At 43.3% G+C, this 18993-nt stretch overlaps 1 protein-coding gene across 21 annotated transcripts in view; it reads right to left on the bottom strand.

Annotated features, from left to right (window-relative positions):
- Nucleotides 1-12956: 12956 nt before the first annotated feature.
- Nucleotides 12957-18993, bottom strand: part of EPB41L3 (erythrocyte membrane protein band 4.1 like 3) — a 182409-nt gene continuing 176372 nt past the window's right edge. For 13 of the 21 annotated variants that reach the window (XM_073898475.1, XM_073898486.1, XM_073898482.1 and 10 more), the window contains 7 exons: nucleotides 18735-18857; nucleotides 17713-18096; nucleotides 16784-16915; nucleotides 16208-16306; nucleotides 15693-15773; nucleotides 15302-15418; nucleotides 12957-14085 (listed from right to left, as the gene is read on the bottom strand). In XM_073898475.1, coding sequence (XP_073754576.1) covers nucleotides 15308-15418; nucleotides 15693-15773; nucleotides 16208-16306; nucleotides 16784-16915; nucleotides 17713-18096; nucleotides 18735-18857 — 930 coding nt within the window. In that variant the 3' untranslated portion in view covers nucleotides 12957-14085; nucleotides 15302-15307. The remainder of the gene's footprint in view (nucleotides 14086-15301; nucleotides 15419-15692; nucleotides 15774-16207; nucleotides 16307-16783; nucleotides 16916-17712; nucleotides 18097-18734; nucleotides 18858-18993) is intronic. The other 8 variants (XM_073898489.1, XM_073898487.1, XM_025886577.2 and 5 more) reach the window with 3 other exon arrangements.

Genomic DNA, 18993 nt, shown 5'->3' on the forward strand with positions numbered 1-18993 from the left:
AATCAAGCAGCAATTGAAGGGCCTGACCAAGGCTACCCTTTGGACACCTGAAGGCTCTTGGTGGGACCTGGTTCCTTACTTGCCCATCTGGGCATCCAGAGAGAAACCCCTCTACTACTCTTTTCTTGGCTGATTCCTCCCCCTGGGAGAACGAGTGGGAAAGCCGGGGACGGTCCCCCAGACATTCTCTTGGGAGCAGTTCTGGTGGCCTCCAAGGGATCTCACTCATAGTTCCCAGTTAGGGTGAAGAACAGTCCCCTGTTTCCGACTCCTTCTATACTGGGCATTGTTAGGACATCCCTCAGACTGGCTACACCACCTATGAGAAGAAATGGCCAAGCAGGGCAAAAGAACTAAGATCTAAGGGATTTCCCAACTATTCGGTTCCATCAGGGCTTATCCCAAGTGGATTTCCCTTCCCTGGGTGCCCCATCTTGTCCCTCCATGTGGCTATTCCAGACAGAACAACTCTACTAAAAGAAGTCTAGTGTATCCATTAACTTCTAAGGGTGTCTTAAGAGTGGGGAAACCAGGGTCACTCTCTGGAGGAAGGGCCAAGCTTGGGTAAGCTCCACTACTCCCAGCACCTCGCAGAGAGGACAGGGGCTCTGGCTGTCAGTCACATGGGTAGCTAGGGCCACACATCAGGAAAAGATGAGGAGGAACTGAGGTGGGGGATGACTTTTCCTCTCTTTCCGAGTCTCCCCGATCAACTATAAGAAACTGAGGTAAGGGACGCCTTTTCCTCTCTTCTTGTAGATGGGTAATTCCCTGACCAAGACCCTACTCCTTTAGAGTCCCTTCCTGGCATTGTAGGCTATAGGAAGAGCATCAGACCCATAAATCGCTCAGTATCATTTACTTGGATGCCTTCCTGGTTTTAACTGGATGAAGGCAACTCATTTTCTTTTGTTCTGGGGCACGGCCACAATACAAGTTGGAGGATGAGACATGGCCACCAAAGGGAAATATGAGGGAAAATGGTGGTTAGATGTAGGTTTGTGCTTTTGGCTGAATAAAACAAACATGGCGTCTGCTCCTCTGTGTGAGCTCACGAGGTTTAGAACAGGGAGCCCTCCTTCTCTGCCTTCTGGCAGCACCTTCCTGTGCCCCCTCCTGTTTCTGCACCACCTTGGGTGTGGCCTAAGTAACTGAAGGGACGCCTTCTTCTCTCTTCTTGTAGATGGACAGTTCCCTGGCCCAAACCTGCACTCCTTTAGGACCCGCAAACTTTGAAGAAAAGGCAGCTCCATTTTCTTTTGTTCTGAGGCACGGCCACAATGCAAATTGGAGGGTGGGACATGGCCACCTGAGGGAAGTATCAGCTATAATCCTATTTTACAAATGGACTCATTTTGTAAGCATGAGGAGAAATGGGGAGAAGTACCCTATGAACAATGCTTCTGGGCCTTAAGGGAAAACAAAGATTTATGTCAGCAATGTAGGATAGACCCCAGCCTCCTGGGCTGCTCTCACCCTTGGCCCTCTGGGGGAGGGGGTGAGGAACAAAGGAACACCACAGCCACATCAAAAGTTAACAGGCAAATGGAGTCCGCGGGGGAATGCCCACCCCTGGCTCTATCTTTCCTTGGGTCAGATCAGGTCCCCTTACCTGTCCCGCCCTATCTCAGAATCCCTGTCAGTGCTTGAGGGCTTTACCTTCTGCAAGAAGGGGGACCAAGGGAGGGTGCACAAGACCTGAGACGAAGGGGGACCTCAAAGCTTTCCAAACTTGGACATAATGCTTCTGTTAAATCAGACCTTCTCTGAAGCAGAAGAACAGGTTCTGGCCACTGCCGAAAGATCTGGGGATCAAGGGAGCTTTTACAGCTGGGGCCAAGAGGAGGGTAAGGAACAGAAACTAAAGAGGAAGTCTGAGGCCTTGCATGTTGTTCACTTGGCCTCCCAAGGCTCTGGCCTCCGCGGCTGCCCTGGACACTGCAAGTGAGAATGCCCCCAATGGCGAAAACCCAGGCCCAGTAACCCCTGTCCTGCTTGTGCAGGGGGACCCTGGAAATCTGAACGCCCTCGGGGACCTCAGTCTGCGAGGGCTCAGGTGGCTGGCGCCCCTGATTGGGATGATGGGACCCGGGGTCTACATGGTGGTTCCTCCAAAACAGCTCACCATAGGGAACCCGGAGCCTCAGTAATTATGGAAATAGAAAACCAGTCGATTCCCTTCTGGATACTGGAGCCACCCTTTCTGTGCTACTCTCCGCCCAGGGCCAACTGTCCAACTGCAGTGTTGTCATTAAGGGCGTCACTGGGAGACGCAGAAGCCAGATTTTTTCTCACCTTCTGGGATGCACCTGAGGAGATCTAATTTTCTCTCACTCTTTCTTAATGCCTGAGAGCTCCACTCCTCTCTTAGAGATATTACTAGAAATTCCCTCCCCAAAATGGATGCTGATATTAATCCCCACATCTGGGCAACTCAGGGAGAAATGGGTCAGGCCTTAACGGCAGTTCCCGTTCACATATGCCTCAAGGACCCCACAACTTTGTCGGATACTATTGCTTGCAGATGCCAGGGTACGGAAGAACAGCACCCCCCCCCCCATTGGTTGATCTAGGACACCCAGACAGCCAGTACCCATCTATTAATGTGGGATCCAGAGTCAGAAAAAGCTTTTAGAAACCTCAAGAGTTTAACTTTGGGACAGGGAGAAACTGACTCTGGGATGGGAAAAGACTAACCTGTTCTCCCATCCGCAGACCCCCAGAGGCATACAGCGAGTAAGAAGTTACCCTGGGAACGATTGGCAAATGGACTTCACACATGCCTTAAATGCATGGGTACAGGGACCTCCTGGTTTGGGTAGATAAATTATTTCATCCCTCTTGCAAGGAGCTTCCCAACTCCCAGCCCCCAAATAACCAACCTCTCCCATTTTGCCCCCCAGGGACCAAGGGCTTGTTGGAGCCAGTCCGGGAAGGCCTGCATACAGTGATTTTAGCCACTCCCACGGCAGTCACAGTGCCTGAATTTGAAGCCTGGATCCACCATTCCAGAGTCAAACCCTGGTCCCAGCAAGGGGGAACCAAAATCCCTCTGTGAACCCAGAAAAGACCTCAAACTAGTCTTGAAGGGACAAGACACAGATAAGTCTTCTTAAATGATACCTTCCTTATATCCCATCAAATTCATAACCCTTACTACATTCTTTTCGCCCGCCCTCTCCTCAGTATGTGGGGAATTCACTAAAACATCCTCTATCTCTCACCAGACTCCTGGCTGTACTCGGTCTCGCATTGTGCTTTGAGCCTTGCCTCCTAAATGCCCTAACTCACCTTATATCTCCCAGAATAAAGGTCATCAAACTCCAAATGGTGGTGGTTCAGATGGAGCTTCACATGGGGGTCAGACCAGACATCTACAGGGGACCCCTTGCTAGACTGGGAAGAGAGGAACCCCGACTGCCGCCCCATCCAATGCCCCACTGACCAGCAGGAAGTAGCTACGTTCAGTCGTCACCAAGCCTGCCCCCTACGCTAAGAGGAAACCACCCTTAAAAGGACTTTACACCACCCTGGAAGGAGCCCTCCCCCCTTTCCCATGTGATAGGCAGGTGACAAAAACCTGACTGGGGCACAGGGAGGGTTAATCAGATTAAAACAGCCCTCCAACAAGCCCATAAAAACCCTTAGGTGAGAAACCCCTCCCTCTTCGGGAGCTTTGTACTATCACTTTGCTATTGCTCAACAAACGTCGCTTTGCTGCCCACCAAAACAACAAGAGCAACAACTAAACAAACTCAGAACATCCCTATCAATCCCAATCAATCCTGAAAATATCCAAAGCTGGCCAGATGTGCGCCGATGACCTTGATAATCCAGTGCTCTCCAAACGTTAAATGTGAGAGGTGCTGTCATGCTTCAAGCTTCCAGTGGATCATCCCTGTTTCTGTTCACAGGAAACTCCTCTTTATCTTAAAAATTTTAGGTAAAGAGGAGTTTACCTTAAAGTTTTTAAAAAATTCAAAGCACCTCATGTTTGCACATGTTTTGAGTTTTATGTTACATTTTTATGAGAAAGTCACATAACAAACAGGCTGTTAACAAGGAATTTATTCTAAAAAGCAACTTTCAGACTCTGTCCTGAGCTCAGTACACATTCGTGTCCATTTCCTTCACCTCCTGTACCCACAACACTGCACAGTGAGAAGAAACTATACGAAGACTCTGATACACGGAAAAATCCTGAAAGGGTGTTTGAATCATCAAAGTAGAAATAATTCATAGTGGGAGCCTGGGTGGCTCAGTCGGTTAAGCGACTGCCTTCGGCTCAGGTCATGATCCTGGAGTCCCGGGATCGAGTCCCACATCGGGCTCCCTGCTCAGCAGGGAGTCTGCTTCTCCCTCTGACCCTCTTCCCTCTTGTGCTCTCTCTCTCTATCTCATTCTCTCTCTCAAATAAATAAATAAAATCTTTAAAAAAAAAAAGAAAGAATTCATAGTATCATCAGCATTAAGTATACTACCTGGTATTGTCAGTCTTTACACATCTTTAGGTCATGTATGAATTATATGGTATAAACTAATCAGACTACTTTTTGCCAACTATTTCTGATAATTGAGAGGTTTTATGCGAAAAAAAAAATTCCACTGAATTCCTGGTTCTATCTTTTCCAACAGTTCGGAGTGTTACTCTTACACTTGAAGAATCTGCTCTTCCCTTTTAAACTTTCCTTACATGTCACTTACAGGATATAAATCTGGAATTACAAAACCGGAAGAGCTACTTGATAAGAAATCCAACCCATGGGACGCCCGGATGGCTCAGTCAGTTAAGTGCCTGCCTTTGGCTCAGGCCATGATCCCAGGGTCCTGGCATCCAGCCGCACATTGCAGAGAGCCCGCTTCTCCCTCTCTCTGTCCCTCTCCCTATTCATTCTCTTTCCCTCTCTCAGATAAATAAAATCTTAAAAAAAAAAAAAAGAAATCCAACCCATTTCCAAACCATCAGTCTGTTGCCATCCACGCTGACGTTTGCTCTCCATCTTGATTTTCCTTTACCATCGCCAGAGAGGAGATGCCCCAGCACCTGCAACACCTGCTCCAAGTCCTCCCAGTCCTTCCCTCGCCCTGCCCTCCTCTCTACCGCCCTTACTTTGGACTTCAGACCCCGCTCCTCTGGTAGCAGGATTTGCGATCAGAAGGTGCAGGTGGCGCCCTTGCGTGACCCTCAGTCATTCATTTGCGCTGGCGTGTTTCTCTCCCGACCTTTCCCTTCTTCCTCTGCTCGTCTCTGTTAAATTGTCAGTTAGGTAGTTAGGTCAATGCTCCGCAGTTACCAGAGCAGGGAGAGAACTAGCAGATGGGGGGCTGTTTGGAGTCGTGAGATGCCAGACCTATGAAGCATTCCTGGGGGAGAGGCTTCTCTTTTCTGAGAGTCCTGCTCCTCTCCCCCCACTACCTCCTTTGTCTGGTGTCTGGTGGATACCACACATCCTTTAGGGAGCGATTCCAGTGTCCCTTCCCGATTCCCACCGAGGGGATACGCTTTCCTCTGGGCTCCTCATTTCCCGGCCCCACCATGACATCTCCACTCCCGTTCTATTGCACGTTGGTTTTTTGTCTGCCTGCATGCCTCTTTATGAAGGTCTTTGTGTGGATGTGACCGGTTCTTCTCCAGCGCTGCTGAGTTCAAGGCTTTTGGGAGAGTCGGCGTGTAGGCTTTGGCTTGGGTGATGGCAACAAACACATGCGGAAGCACTTTGGGGGGGCCTCACTGCAGTATTTTTTATTATCACTGGTGCGTCCTTGGAGACTTCGGACGTTGTCACTTGGGTCATTCTTACCGGTGTTTACAGGGCCATTCCTGCTGTGCCTTTAAGACCGAGCTCCTTTTCCCAGCGCCACTGTTTCCATTCCGACCAGTGGCACTGCCAGTTGCTTTTGTCCTATTATCTTCCTTGGTCTCTCAAGTTAACCGGAAATCACCCCACTTTCGTCCAGCCTCCTAAAATGCGGGAGAGAACAGTATTGCCCTGGGGTTCCTCAGCACTAGAAACATTCCCTGTGTGACATTCCACGTGGTCTCAATAAATCCCCACAGTAACCTGCATGGAGATAAGTTAATTTCCTTTTCCTCGCTACCCAGCAATCCTTGGTCCTAAGCCATTGCTCTTTCCCCCAGGCCAGTGGTTCTCAAAGTGTGGTCTCCGGGCCAGTGCCATCAGCAGCACCTGAGAACCTGCTAGAAACGCTACTCCTCAGAGCTTGCCCCAGACCTACCGAATCAGAAACACTGGCGGTGGGGCCCAGGGTTTCAACGCGTCCTCCGTGTATTCTGATGCATGCTTAGGTTTGAGAGCCACTTTACGAGGCCAGTGATTCTCCACATGTTAGATTTATTTGTGAAGCATTAAAAACAAACAAACAAAAACAAAACAAAACAAAAAAAACTGTAATGCGGGTCTCTACCTCCAGACCAATTAGCTCAGAATCTTCAGAGGCTCAGACTTCGGTATCATTTAAAAAAAAAAAAAATCCCCGAGGGAGTGTAATATGCTGCTAGACTTGAGACCCACGGCTCTGGATGATGCAGTCTCTGTTGCCTGTGAATTCCTTCTTAGTCCTCAAGAAGCATCCCCTAGGACATGAACCTAGTCAAGGACACAAATGTTCTTTGGAACTGTGGAATGCTGACATCCAGCAAATAAAAAGGAGATTAATATAGCTAATCCACAGATATGTGCATGCCTCTATAGATACACACCTTACCCAACAAGCAATGCAATATTCATAGGAACCTGCACATTTAGGTTTTGGATTCAAGGCACACTTACCATATGCTTACTGTTGCCAAGCATTGTGTTAGCTGCTTCATAGTCACTGTTTGACTGACAATATTAGCTAAATCCTCCCCATAGAAAAGCATGAACCACCTGCACGAGGGTAATCGCACGTAAGGGTTGTTTTTTGCCTCTCTGAACAAAGTGAAAATCGGCCCTGATACAGGGAAGCATCCTAGCTGTGGTCACTCACATCGCTTGAATCCTAACAAGAAAAGGATTTTACAGGTTCCGAATTCTTTCCCCAAGCCAGGGACATTTTTTTTTTTTTTTTTTTTTCTCACAGAGGCAATTAGCTATTTGAGATAAACCAGTTTGGGTTCTCCTGTACAGAATAAGCAATGCACAGCGCTGAGGGAAGAAAAGGGGAAAAATGAAGTCATCACCTCAGACTCCATTTTCTATTTTACAAAGAACTTGCTCATACGTTCCTCCTTGGTCATATACTTTCTTGTGGGACTACAAGGTTTTCACCTAGAATCTTCATGGTTGGCTATGGTTCCCTTTATAACCAAGAGTAAACTGAGGCTCACAGTGTCTAAGTCACTGGCTTATGGTGACAAAATTAGTAAGTGCACAGGGCGCGGGATTGCTGAGCCCAGGGTCTTTTTTTCTAATTGATTTTTTTAGGCCATGCTTAAAGATGGGGCTAGTGACAGCCCGCTTTACGCAGAGGGAAGCAAAAGTGAAGCAAACCCAGGGAAGCATCATCTTTCAATTATACCGTGGAACCACTGAAAATTACTTTTATGGTTTACTAACTACTGCCCTTAAAAAGCAAATATGCTGCCTACACTGCTAATGTGCATCCAAGGCAAAGCTTATTCATTTGGAAAGATCCAGCATCAAGTGTTACTATAAATAACCTCATTATCTGTGATAGAAACTCATCTGTCACCATTTTAATTAGAATGTGACTTAAAGAAGTCAGTATTTAACAAAGGCATTTGTAACATTTAGTGATTGTAATAATGGCTTTGAAGTTCCAGGGAAAAGTCACTTTTCCAAATTTCTTCTCATTTACACATCTCTCACTCCCCATTATTCTCCGCTCTAAATAAAATTATTGGTATTGTTTCATAAACGGTTTTTAAAAATACATAATAATGGTGACACTGGATGAAACTGGAAAAATAAAACAGCACAAGGAAGAAAGAAAAATCAGTATACGCTTTGCCTTCAGAGACAGAAAGGCACTGCTACCGTTTTGGTGTATGTCTGTGTGTTTTCTGGGCGTAAACATTTTTACCTACTTAACACCATAATGTATAAATTGTTTTATCCACTTTTATACTTAACATATTAGGACTATTTCCTTTATGAGGTTCGTATTTTATTATTTTGGCTGGTTGCACAGTATTCCATCTTATGTCGTTTCCATTAATTACTTACAAATTTCCTACTGCTGAGTATTTGCTGTCTAAACTTTTTCATTTTTATGAGAACACTGAGCTAAACGTTCTTGTACATTAGTTCCTGTACAACTCTGTCTTATTTAGGAAAAATCCCCATAAGCAGATTTGCTGGTTCAAACACTTTGTAAAAAATTTAGGATATATTTTTATTGATCCTACTCCAGACAAGCTACCAACTTACACCTCCCACCAGAAGTGGCTTTTGCTTTGCATCTTCAAACCTGAAATTAAAATGATGCTTTGGCCAACTGCTTGTTGGTAAATTACACTGTGTTAAAATGTGCATTTCTTTGTCATTGCTTGTCTTCAGAGATCATTTTGAGTTATTATTCACGGGGAATAAGCCTGAAATTCAGGCCAAAAATATTCTAGCTCCTCCTTGTTTGGGGTGCTCTAAAAATCCATATACTATCTTGGCTGATAAGCTCTTCCTTAAGCTTACAATACAAGAACCTGGCCAATCTCTTAAAAGATTACATTTCTCTCAAAGAAACATGCCAGACTATTGTGTGTTCACGTGCGTGTTAGTAACCACACTTGTCAGGGAGCGCTAGCTCCTTTTCTTACCCTTCTTCAGAGTTAATCAGCTCTGATAAACTATTTGTCAAAATGAAATGTCATTTTTGAGAATACAATTGTACATGCACCAATGGCCTGCCACAAAGTGTAGTTTTTTTTCAAAAATGGAAAAATCCAATTTCACTTAATGAATAAATGCTCATTAAAACATTAGACCACCTCTATGGCAATCCAAGGCAGACACTTCTGACCACAGGTTAACTTACCGTAGCGAGGAAGATAAAAAAGCATTTAATGGAAGGTACATATAACCCTCATGTGTAATTCAGAAGCAATTTTGGATCCATGTGCCAGAGTCTATGTTAATTTTTAAAAAATTGCTGGGGTCGATATTAATAGCATAATAGCTGTGCTAGAAAGAAGTCAGCAGAATTGAAATGGAGTATAGTAAATAACTGTAAAAAAAAAAAAAGGGGGCTGAATTATCCTACAAGGTGTGTGATCTAATTCACTGTGCCCAAGCAGAAGGGACATGGTGGCTCTGTGAAATTTGAAAGGAATATAAAGAACGGGATGGAAGAATCTTCTGGGAGAGTGAAACTGCACAAAATCTCCACCTTGTTAGCATTGCCCTCAGCTCTCTTGCTGGGGCAGTGCACGTGTCACCATCAGCAGAAGTCCGTCCATCAGTCTCAATGCTAAAGGAGGACGGTGCCCACACAAGCTGAGGACTCACCACCTAGGCTGAGCTCCATTGGAAAATAGGAAGCGTTCTACCTAAAGGAAGGCTATTATCTGGACCTAAGAATTCACTCTATGACTCCAGAGAAACTATCCTATGGATGGTTCTAAGCTTGGCAACTCTGTAACTGATGTCTCTTCAGATCCCGGGTGATCAGCAAGAAAACGCTGGTTACCAATGGCTGCACCATATTGCTTTTAGGCTTGCAAGTTGTTTTTCTGCTCATTTGAGAGAAGCATAGATTCTTGTTTTCTTACAACCTGAATCTTAGAGCAAATTGAGAAGGAAGTGTTTCTTTTCTGGGGGGCAAATAGCTAACTAAGTGGAATTCTTCAGTTTCTGAAAGTGTAATCTCCAGGGTCTTTTTGCCACCTAATGCAATGCTGCATTTTTCTGTATTAGCAGTAATGGCTAAAAAATATTCTGAGATTACCTGAGAGCTTAGCAATGAGCATAACCCAATTTCATACATCAGTGGAATCTCTCTTTAAAACTATTGAGTTAGGGAATGTTAGTGATTAATAATCTCCAAATCTAAATTTTAAATATGTTGGTGCTGTCAAAAGAACCCCATGACTTGCTTCTAATCAACAGAATATGGCAAAAGTAATGGGAAGCCACTCCTTTGAGTATGTTATGTTATAGAAGATTGTCTGGCTAGCAGATACACTCTAGAGTCTCCCCCTTCACTGCTGGTTTTGAAAAAGCAAGCTTCCAAGGCTCCCACAACCACAAGAAAATGACTTCTGCAAACAACTATAGAGAGTTTGGAAGTGGATCCTTCCCCAGTCGAGCTAGCAGATGAGGTGTCCTGGCTGACACCTTGACTGTAGCTTTTCAGAGGAGCCAGGAGAACCATGCCCAGACTCCTGACCTACACAAAGAGATAATAAATGCATGTTGATTTAAGCTGCTAATTGTGTGGAATTTGTTATGCAGCAATAAAAGCAGATACTGATTTTGGTACTAGATGTGGGGCATTGCTGTCATAAGTAACCAAGTATGTGGGAGTGGTTTTGGGACCCCCCATATAACAGCGGGTGCGGGCTGGAAAAATTAGGAGGAGCATAATAGAAGGAAAGAAAGCAGAAAATGTGTAACTTCTCTGATAATGTAATTTTATAAAAATGAATAAGCACTTATTGCCAGGGACAGAGAAACATCAAAACATTAGCTCATGTTTCACTAAACATGAAAACTTTAGCTTTGGTTTAAAACCGTGAACACGGACAGCATGGTAACTATAGTTAACACTGTATTGAGTATTTGAAAGTTGCTAAAACAGTAAACCTTAAAAGTTCTCATCACAAGGAAAAAATCTGTCACTATGTATGGTGATGGATGTTAACGAGACTTATTGTGGTGATCATTTCATAATATATGCAAATATTGAATCATTATGTTGTACATCTGAAACTAACATGTTATATGTCAATTATACTTATATATTTAAAAAATTAAAACAACAAACATGGGGACAACTTGATGGATATAAACTAAGCAGATTGGGTACAGTCATCTTTGGGAGGCTACTGGCCATTTTCATATCAAAAAAGTGTTAATTTTTCTCAAAATTTGTTTTAAGAAAAAATTTAAAGTATAATTAACAGTGTTATAGTAGTTTCAGGTGTACAATATAGTGATTCCACAATTCTATACGTTACTCAGTGCTCATCATGGTGAGTGTCGTCTTCATCCCCTTCACCTATTTCCCCCCCTCCCCCCCCACCCCCACCACCTCTCTGGCAACTCTCTGCATTCTAGTTTTTGGTTTGTCTCTTTTTCTCTTTGTTAATTTCTTTTGTTTCTTAAATTCCAAACATTTGTGAGATCATATGGTATTTTTCTGACTTACTTCATTTAGGATTCTACCCTCTAGCTCCATCCATTTTGTTGCAAATGGCAAGATTTCATTCCTTTTTATGGCTGAGTAATATTTCCTCTCTCTCCCTCTCTCTCTAATATTCCATTATATACAATTCCAAATCATTCCATTATATATAAATATATATATATACCATGTCATTATCCATTCATCTATTGATGGATACTTGGGCTCCTTCCATAATTTGGCTATTATAAATAATCCTGCAATAATCATAGGGGTGCATATACACTTTTAAATTAGTGTTTCATATTCTTTGGGTAAATATCCAGTAGTGTGATTACTGAGTCATAGGGTAGTTCTATTTTTAATTTTTTTTGAGGGACCTCCATACTGTTTTCCACAGTGGCTGCACCAGTTTGCATGCCCACCAAGTGCATGAGGGCTCCTTTTTCTCCACCTTCTCGCCAACATCTGTTGTTTCTTGTGTTGTATTAGCCATTATAACAGGTGTGAGGTAATATCTCATTATAGTTTTGATTTGCATTTCCCTAATGATGAGTGACGCTGAGCATCTTTTCATGTGTCTGTTGGCCATTTGTAGGTCTTTGCAGAAATGTCTCTTCATGTCTTCTGCCCCTTTTTAAAATTGGATTATTTGGGGTTTTCTTGGTGTTGATTTGTATAATTTCTTTATATATTTCCAATACTAGTCCTTTATCAGATATGTCATTTGTAAGTATCTTCTCCCATTCAGTAGGTTGTCTTTTAGTTTTGCTGGTTGTTTCCTTCGCTGTGCAGAAGCTTTTTATTTTGATGTAGTCCTAATAGTTTATTTTTGCTTTTGTTTCCCTTGCCTCAGGAGAACAGATCTAGAAAAATGTTGCTACAGCCGATGTCAGAGAGATTCCTGCCCATGCTCTCTTTTGGATTTTTATAGTTCAGGTCTCACATTTAGGTCTTTAGTCCATTTTGAGTTCATTTTTGCATATGGTCTCAACACATTTTCTGATCAGCTTCAAACACAAAATGATGCTTCAGTACCTAAAATGAATACCCAGTACTGACAGTAAGAGCAACAGATAACTTCTTCACAGAAGAATGTATGTGGGTCAAATCTAATAATTCTTTGGAAAAAAAATAAAATTAGTTTAAAAAAAATCAGCAAGCTCAGTGTGACACAGTAGTATAGGCCAGCAAGTGCAGTTAGGTGTTAGATTGCCTGGCCTGAAGGAGTTTGATGTGAATGAGCTGTGGGAACACACTGCACGGGCCCTTCTAGAATGCTGCGGCTAATCTGTTCCACTATGGAGCTGACATGTGTGAGAGAGGTGTCTCTCCAGTAGATTAAAAGCAGCCAGAAACACTGGGTTTATTGGCAAACCTCCTTTCTTATAAAAAAACTAACTTAGAAGATGAGACTCTGTGGTAACTAGTTTTACTTTTTAAGGCCTTCCTAGGCAACCAAACATTTATGTGTATGTATTCTGTTTCCTGTCTCCCATACCTTGAAGGGTCCATACACTGTGTCACCATAGGCACATTTTGTCCTGTAAAAAGACAGCTCTATACAATGCAGAGGAATGAGGGCTCTGATGTCATGCACATGCTACTAAACACAGACAATACTGAAATTATTACACATGGAGAATCAGAGCTTTAAATGCATTTACCATTTTTATTTTGCTATGCAGAAACATACATTCACCATGGGCTGTGTGATGCAGTTGACAGTGTAATGGAGAATATATCTTTTTGAAGGCTATTTATAACTAAACACTAAATAGTTTAATTACAGTGGAAATTCTGTACAATTTAAGGCTTGGCTCTGAACTAGATTGTAAATATGGACCAGATTTGGAAATAAAACACTTTTTTCTTTTTCCAGTAAAAGAAGTAAAATCCAACTTAAAAACACAAGGAAGAAGAAACGAAGAGAGAAAACAAAGCAACAGAAGCCCAACAGCTTTTTCTGGAGTGAAATTCCATAATATCGTAAACTAACAAAAACAGGTTTTCTTCCCCCAAATAATGACAATTTACATATTTAGGACTTGTTAGGGAAATCTTGGAAGCTTTCCAGGTTGGACGCAGACCAAAGTAAACAAGGAAGAAATCACATTAATATGCTAAAATCAGTACTACCTTATAACGAATCAAATTAGATACACAAAGCAGGATTGTAAGCATTAAATATTTCCAGAGGATTGAGAGTCGTTGCTGTGTATGGGTGAGAATAATAAAACCAGGTGAAACAAGTACGAGATTCAAGTTGTTTACTGAATAAACTCGGTTATTGGCACATCTAATCTGGGATAAACCTGACACATCGGACCTAGACAGCTTCTAGCATTTTAGGGTAATCTTCATTTGTCTGTAAACAAAAGATCTGTCACCTAAGAAATTGCGGTTTTGTTTAGACTTTAATAATAAACTATGAAAGGCATGAATTGTTTATGTGTTACATGAGATCACGGTTTATATTGTTGGTTATGAACGTGCAGGTATAGCTGAAAACTTAGACACTTGGTGGAAATTAAAAAATGCTACTCTTTTGTAATTTTATCGTTGCTTCATGCAATATCAGTTTTGTGATGCTGATTCGGATTGCTTTATTATGGGAAGATCTCTCTGCCAGTGTCTTTATTAATGGTCAAGGTCAGTTCTTCTGGGTTGAATTTTCCATGGGCAGATACAAGTCAGTTGGGTTAGAAGAGGGAACTCCATATAGGCTCTGGTTTTCCTAATGGTTTGCATGACTGGATTCATGTGCAGGCTAAGTTATTCCTGTAGGAAAGAGATTTGATCAGTTACTCCTTGGAAAACACCCAAGAGTCTTCCACAGATTAAGGCCACACACACACAAAAATCATCTTGCAGGTTATTACATGCACTTTTTGACAACATACTGTAAAATTCCTGCGTAAGTCACTGATATGCGTTCTCTTACGTAACTACAACATGACCCAAGCGGCTGAAGCTCACTGGAGAACCCTTTTTCTGCTTTCTGTCTTCCGAATAACATGATTAATTTGAACATAATGAGTGACCTTTTTCTTTTTCTTTAAGGGAGGCCGCTATTCAATGTATAGTCTCTAAACCAACATTAGAGAACTTCCTTATTTCATTTATACATGTAAAGCATTTAAGAGACTTTTGTCACATAACCAAGTGTGCAAGTAGCTTGACAGTTGCATTCAGCATTCAAAGCCTTCTGGGGATGCTCTGGGCCCATGAGTTCTTGCAAGGCAGGTGAGTGTGCATAGCAAGTCTGTGCACACACAGAAGATGCTATCTGCTCCCAATGCCAGCCAAACAGCCGTTGAAAAGACATGCACACACTTCCTAGAGAAAAGCAGGAACCCAAGGCTGCATTTTTGCCTCCTCCTGAGACATGATGCTATACTAAGAGAAAAAAAAAACGTCCCAAAGAATACAGAAAATATAAGACATCCAAAATCAAAGTGAATGCCCAGGTTTCAAATTCAGAAACAAAGCAAAACGAGAGCATAAATAGAAGCATAACCAAACATAGTCGCAGAGAAAGCTTACAACGAATGGGGTAATGTTGCCGTCCAAAGGAAAAAGGGGTACCTTTTATTTCCCTGGTATGTGGAACACACAAATTGTACCTTCCAGAACAAAGTGGCCTTCATTCTGATTAGGCCACATGGCAAGTGAAATCAAATCGGACACTTCGAATTTGGATAACGAAGAGCACAGGGCACGAATGAAAAAGAAACACCAGCGAGACCATGCAAGCAAAGAATGCTTCTTTCTTGATCCTCTACCTGGCAGAACATGTAAAAAAGTCCACAGTATGGAACCCCCAAATCTGAAACAAACCAGCACCCACAAACCAATTCTGCACCCCCTTGGTGAGCAGCCCTGCCAATGCCAGTGAGAGAAGAAAGGAGGAAGAGGCAGGGGAAGGACAGAGGGAAGTGGCCCCATGCTACATGCCAGCCAAGGCCAAGCCTAGAGAATCAGCGTCACCTCTTACCTGGGGTCAATCCTCTCCATCTTCTGGTGTGATCTCTGTCTCTTTATGGACCACTACTTTGGTCACTGACATGTCAGGGTGCTGCTCTTTGGCCTCTTTAATTGCCTGAGCCAGCGCCTATCCCCAGGAAATCACAGAAGGGCAAAGACAAAAAGGAGGTAGAACATGCCATGATCAGTAGCAAGGTGGAGACTTACGAGCTAGATCTATACACGTAATTTACAAATGAGGTACAATGATTGCAAAAGGAATCAGACATTGCATATTGAAAAGTTACTTCAGAAAACTGTTTAGACTGCATGATGGACTAGAAGAACAACACTGGGAAGAGTGGGGCTGACCAGTGTCCCTGTTTCTCCGCCAAGGTACTGACCATTCTCACGCACACTACCTGGTCATGGTCAATGTCGGCATCTCCTGTGATGACTATCCGCTTTTCAATTCTTGTCTCTGAAATGCCTCCTTTCACAGTCTGCAAGGGACAGACAAACATTACAAAGTTACCCACCTGGAAGAACGATCATGGTTCAGTGGGGGAAATAGCCGGAAATGCTAACAGAGTTTTAACTAACAGTATTCGTGAAGAGTTGAAACAATTCTTTGGCAATTACTTAAAATCGTTAATTTCAGAAGTGAAACTAAAATGGAGTCCTTTGGGTGTGGCTGGCCAGTGTTTCTGGAACACCGACCATATGCTAAGGACTAGAGTTCGTGTTAAGCAAGGGATTTCAGAATGCACGTTCCTAAACAGAAATGAGCACATAAGGGCAAATGCCCCATAGACAGAGTGGGCGTGAGATGCAGCTGTCTGGGCATCCTGGCAGTCACGTAACTCTGCCTGTGCAGCCCAACTGGGAAGAAGTTCCGTGTAAGTGCCTTCCTTTTATCTGTCCTCACTCCACTTACTTTGGTGATGTGGGTGGTGGTCGTGGTACTGGTGGTTTCAGATGTGATCGTCTGTGCACTCATTAGCACGCCTGGCTCCAAATCCGCACCAGCATCAACCTACAGAAGCAAAGGGACAGACACCACACTCAAATACTTATGTTAGGTCAGGGCATCACAATGACTCAGTCATCTCCCACAATCACTGTGTTGTCCAGTCGGCATACGGGAGCAGCGGCCCTCCGGACAAACTCACCCGAACATGGCCAGAGGTAACCACCATTAAAAAGCTGGGACTTGAGAAATGTCAGTAGGGTCTGCTTGAGCTAATATTTTTCCTTATCTACGGCTAGAGAAATAGGTTCCTGAGCCTTGTTCTACATTTTGAGATATATGAAGACCTGTTTAAGTCACCTGATGTTTCTGGATCAGTAATAAAGTTTTAATTAATACCATTATCACTCTTGATATACACAGTTTAGCTGCTGTGTCCTCTGAGTCTCATGAATTCAATGTCATCTAGTTATACTAGAAGGCAGTAAGCCATTAAAGGGGCAAAACAAAGTGCCAGGGCTCTGGCCTTCACAGACTTCTTACCTGTGATGATTCATATGTGATGGTTTTTGTTTCCGTGTGAACGACCGGTACTTCCTTGGTAGAAATTTCTAGCTTTACTCCTCCTGGTGAAACACTACCAAAACTGCTGGTTTCTGTCTTCACAGTTGATGACTGTACCAACAGGAAGTAGGCAGAGCCTGCTGTTATAGTTTGCACAAAGACATGATTTTGTACCCGCTCCCCCCCCCCCCGGTGGGTATGGATAAGTACAGGTTAGTATGAAATAAATGTTTATGTATAACATGGGGAGGGTAAATTGAGGAATGAGGCAGACACCAGGTCAGTCTTTCAGAATTCCATAGACTTTTTTTTTTTTTTAACATGGGATATTCCAGTAAAGGAAAGCATTTGGAAAGAAATGTTTACTGAACTCTTTTTACACTCCCCTCCTCTATCACCTAAACTAATAAGTCAAAAATCATCAATTAGCCTTTTATTTAATAACTTCTTAGAAAGAAGGAACAAATACAAAGACATCAACTGTTCCCTACTCCATATACTTCAGGAATCTCAGTAAAAGAGATAAAGAAGAAAGTTCTGGCATTTGGTACCAAGGGAAGCATGGTTTTTGGTCCTTCTGGGGAAGTACACTGATCAAAATAAATTTATCAAATTTTCTATATCTTGGCTGGCCATGCATTCCCCAGGCCAATAATTACAATGAAGGCAGGAACTGTTTCCTGGAACCACACGTTATTAATTATTAAATATGTTTGCATGTGACCCCAAAGATGGAGACCAGCATGGAGACCCTATTGCCATGCAAGAGGGAAATGAAAGGAGAAACAAACTGCACTTGGAGAAGGCAGAAAATTAAGCTTAGCTCCCCCCTTTAAGCTTAACTAAATTTCAGGGACTCATAGATCAGTTTTACATCAGTGCTGAAAGCAATGTCAACTACTAGTTACCTCAAAATGAGGTTTCTGTTCCCAAGTTTCAGAAACGTGGATTGTTGCACTCTGCTCCTCCACTGGCTCGTGGGGAGCAGTGGCCGTCTCTTCCTGTTTGAGGACAGCTTTCTCGGCCACCTCCCCCTTCTCCTCCTTAGCTCCCTCCATCAGAGCAGAGCCCTCCTTCCCTTTCAAGCTAGAAGCATCAGCAGATGCTGCCTGGGCTCCAGCAGCCAAGTCATCTCCAGCCACATAAGAGGCATCCCCACTCGCATGCACATTCATCACGTGTCGTTCCTCCACCAACACGGTTTCCTGCACAACCTTCTCGGTGCTAAGTGGCTGGGGGTGCTGGCTTGTTTCTGCCTCTACCTTGCTGGACACAGTCTTGGTTTCCATTTTCTGCATGGGAAAAGATTGTGGTGTCAGTGTGACTTTCCACAAACCAAAGGTGAAAACACAAAAATCAAAACAAAAGCAGCCACTCACCAGGGCACCCTAAAGCCAGTGTCAAGTGCTCATGACCAGAAATGCTTATAGAAAATATAAATTAGCTTGCATTCCTCCCACCAGGGTCTTGGATGAGTGCCCCCTGCCCTGACACCCTTTCCCCACCCCCAAGCCTGTGTTGCTATGTTGGGATAGCCACAAATGAAACAGGATGCGGATAAAGCACAATGAAAACAAAACAAAATGAAAGCACTGTAGTGTGTTCCCATTGGTTCTGGCAGCTTTCTGAGACCTAACAGGTGACATAAAATGCTTAAAAAAATTAAATGCTATGAAACTTTTTCAACACGATTGCTGAAATCTGAATTTTGAATATCTGAAGTATGTTCTAGTGATGCAACTAAAGGCACATGACAGCTATGCCAAGCAGGCACAAAGGAAAACCACCGAAGATACCTCTGAGGTGTTTAAGGCAAAGCCACTTGAGCAAAACACACACACATTCACTCACACATACGTGCACACACCAAAAAGGCTAAGAAAGGCAAATAGGCAGCGTCAAGAACACCAAAGAGGAAGCAATTGGCCACCTGAACCCAGCTTTGAGAAGTAGAAGTAACCCCTCCTATGAATTCTGTTGGTTTTCTTGCAGACTCTAATAAACTGAAGATTTCAGAGCCATCCATGAGCTTTTCAGCAGAAGACTGTTTAGTCTGAGTGAACAAAGAAACGGACAGTCAAGCACAGAGACAGGAACATAGGCGGGCACATTCACATTCACAGCTGGTTAGACAAAACTGTAGGGGAGGAAGGAGGGAGGAGGGAGGAGGGAGGAGGGAGGAGGGAGGA

The sequence above is a fragment of the Callorhinus ursinus genome, unplaced genomic scaffold (assembly GCF_003265705.2).
Source record: "Callorhinus ursinus isolate GAN/ISIS: 27379988/994484 unplaced genomic scaffold, GSC_fseal_2.0 scaffold11, whole genome shotgun sequence".
Taxonomy (NCBI): domain Eukaryota; kingdom Metazoa; phylum Chordata; class Mammalia; order Carnivora; family Otariidae; genus Callorhinus; species Callorhinus ursinus.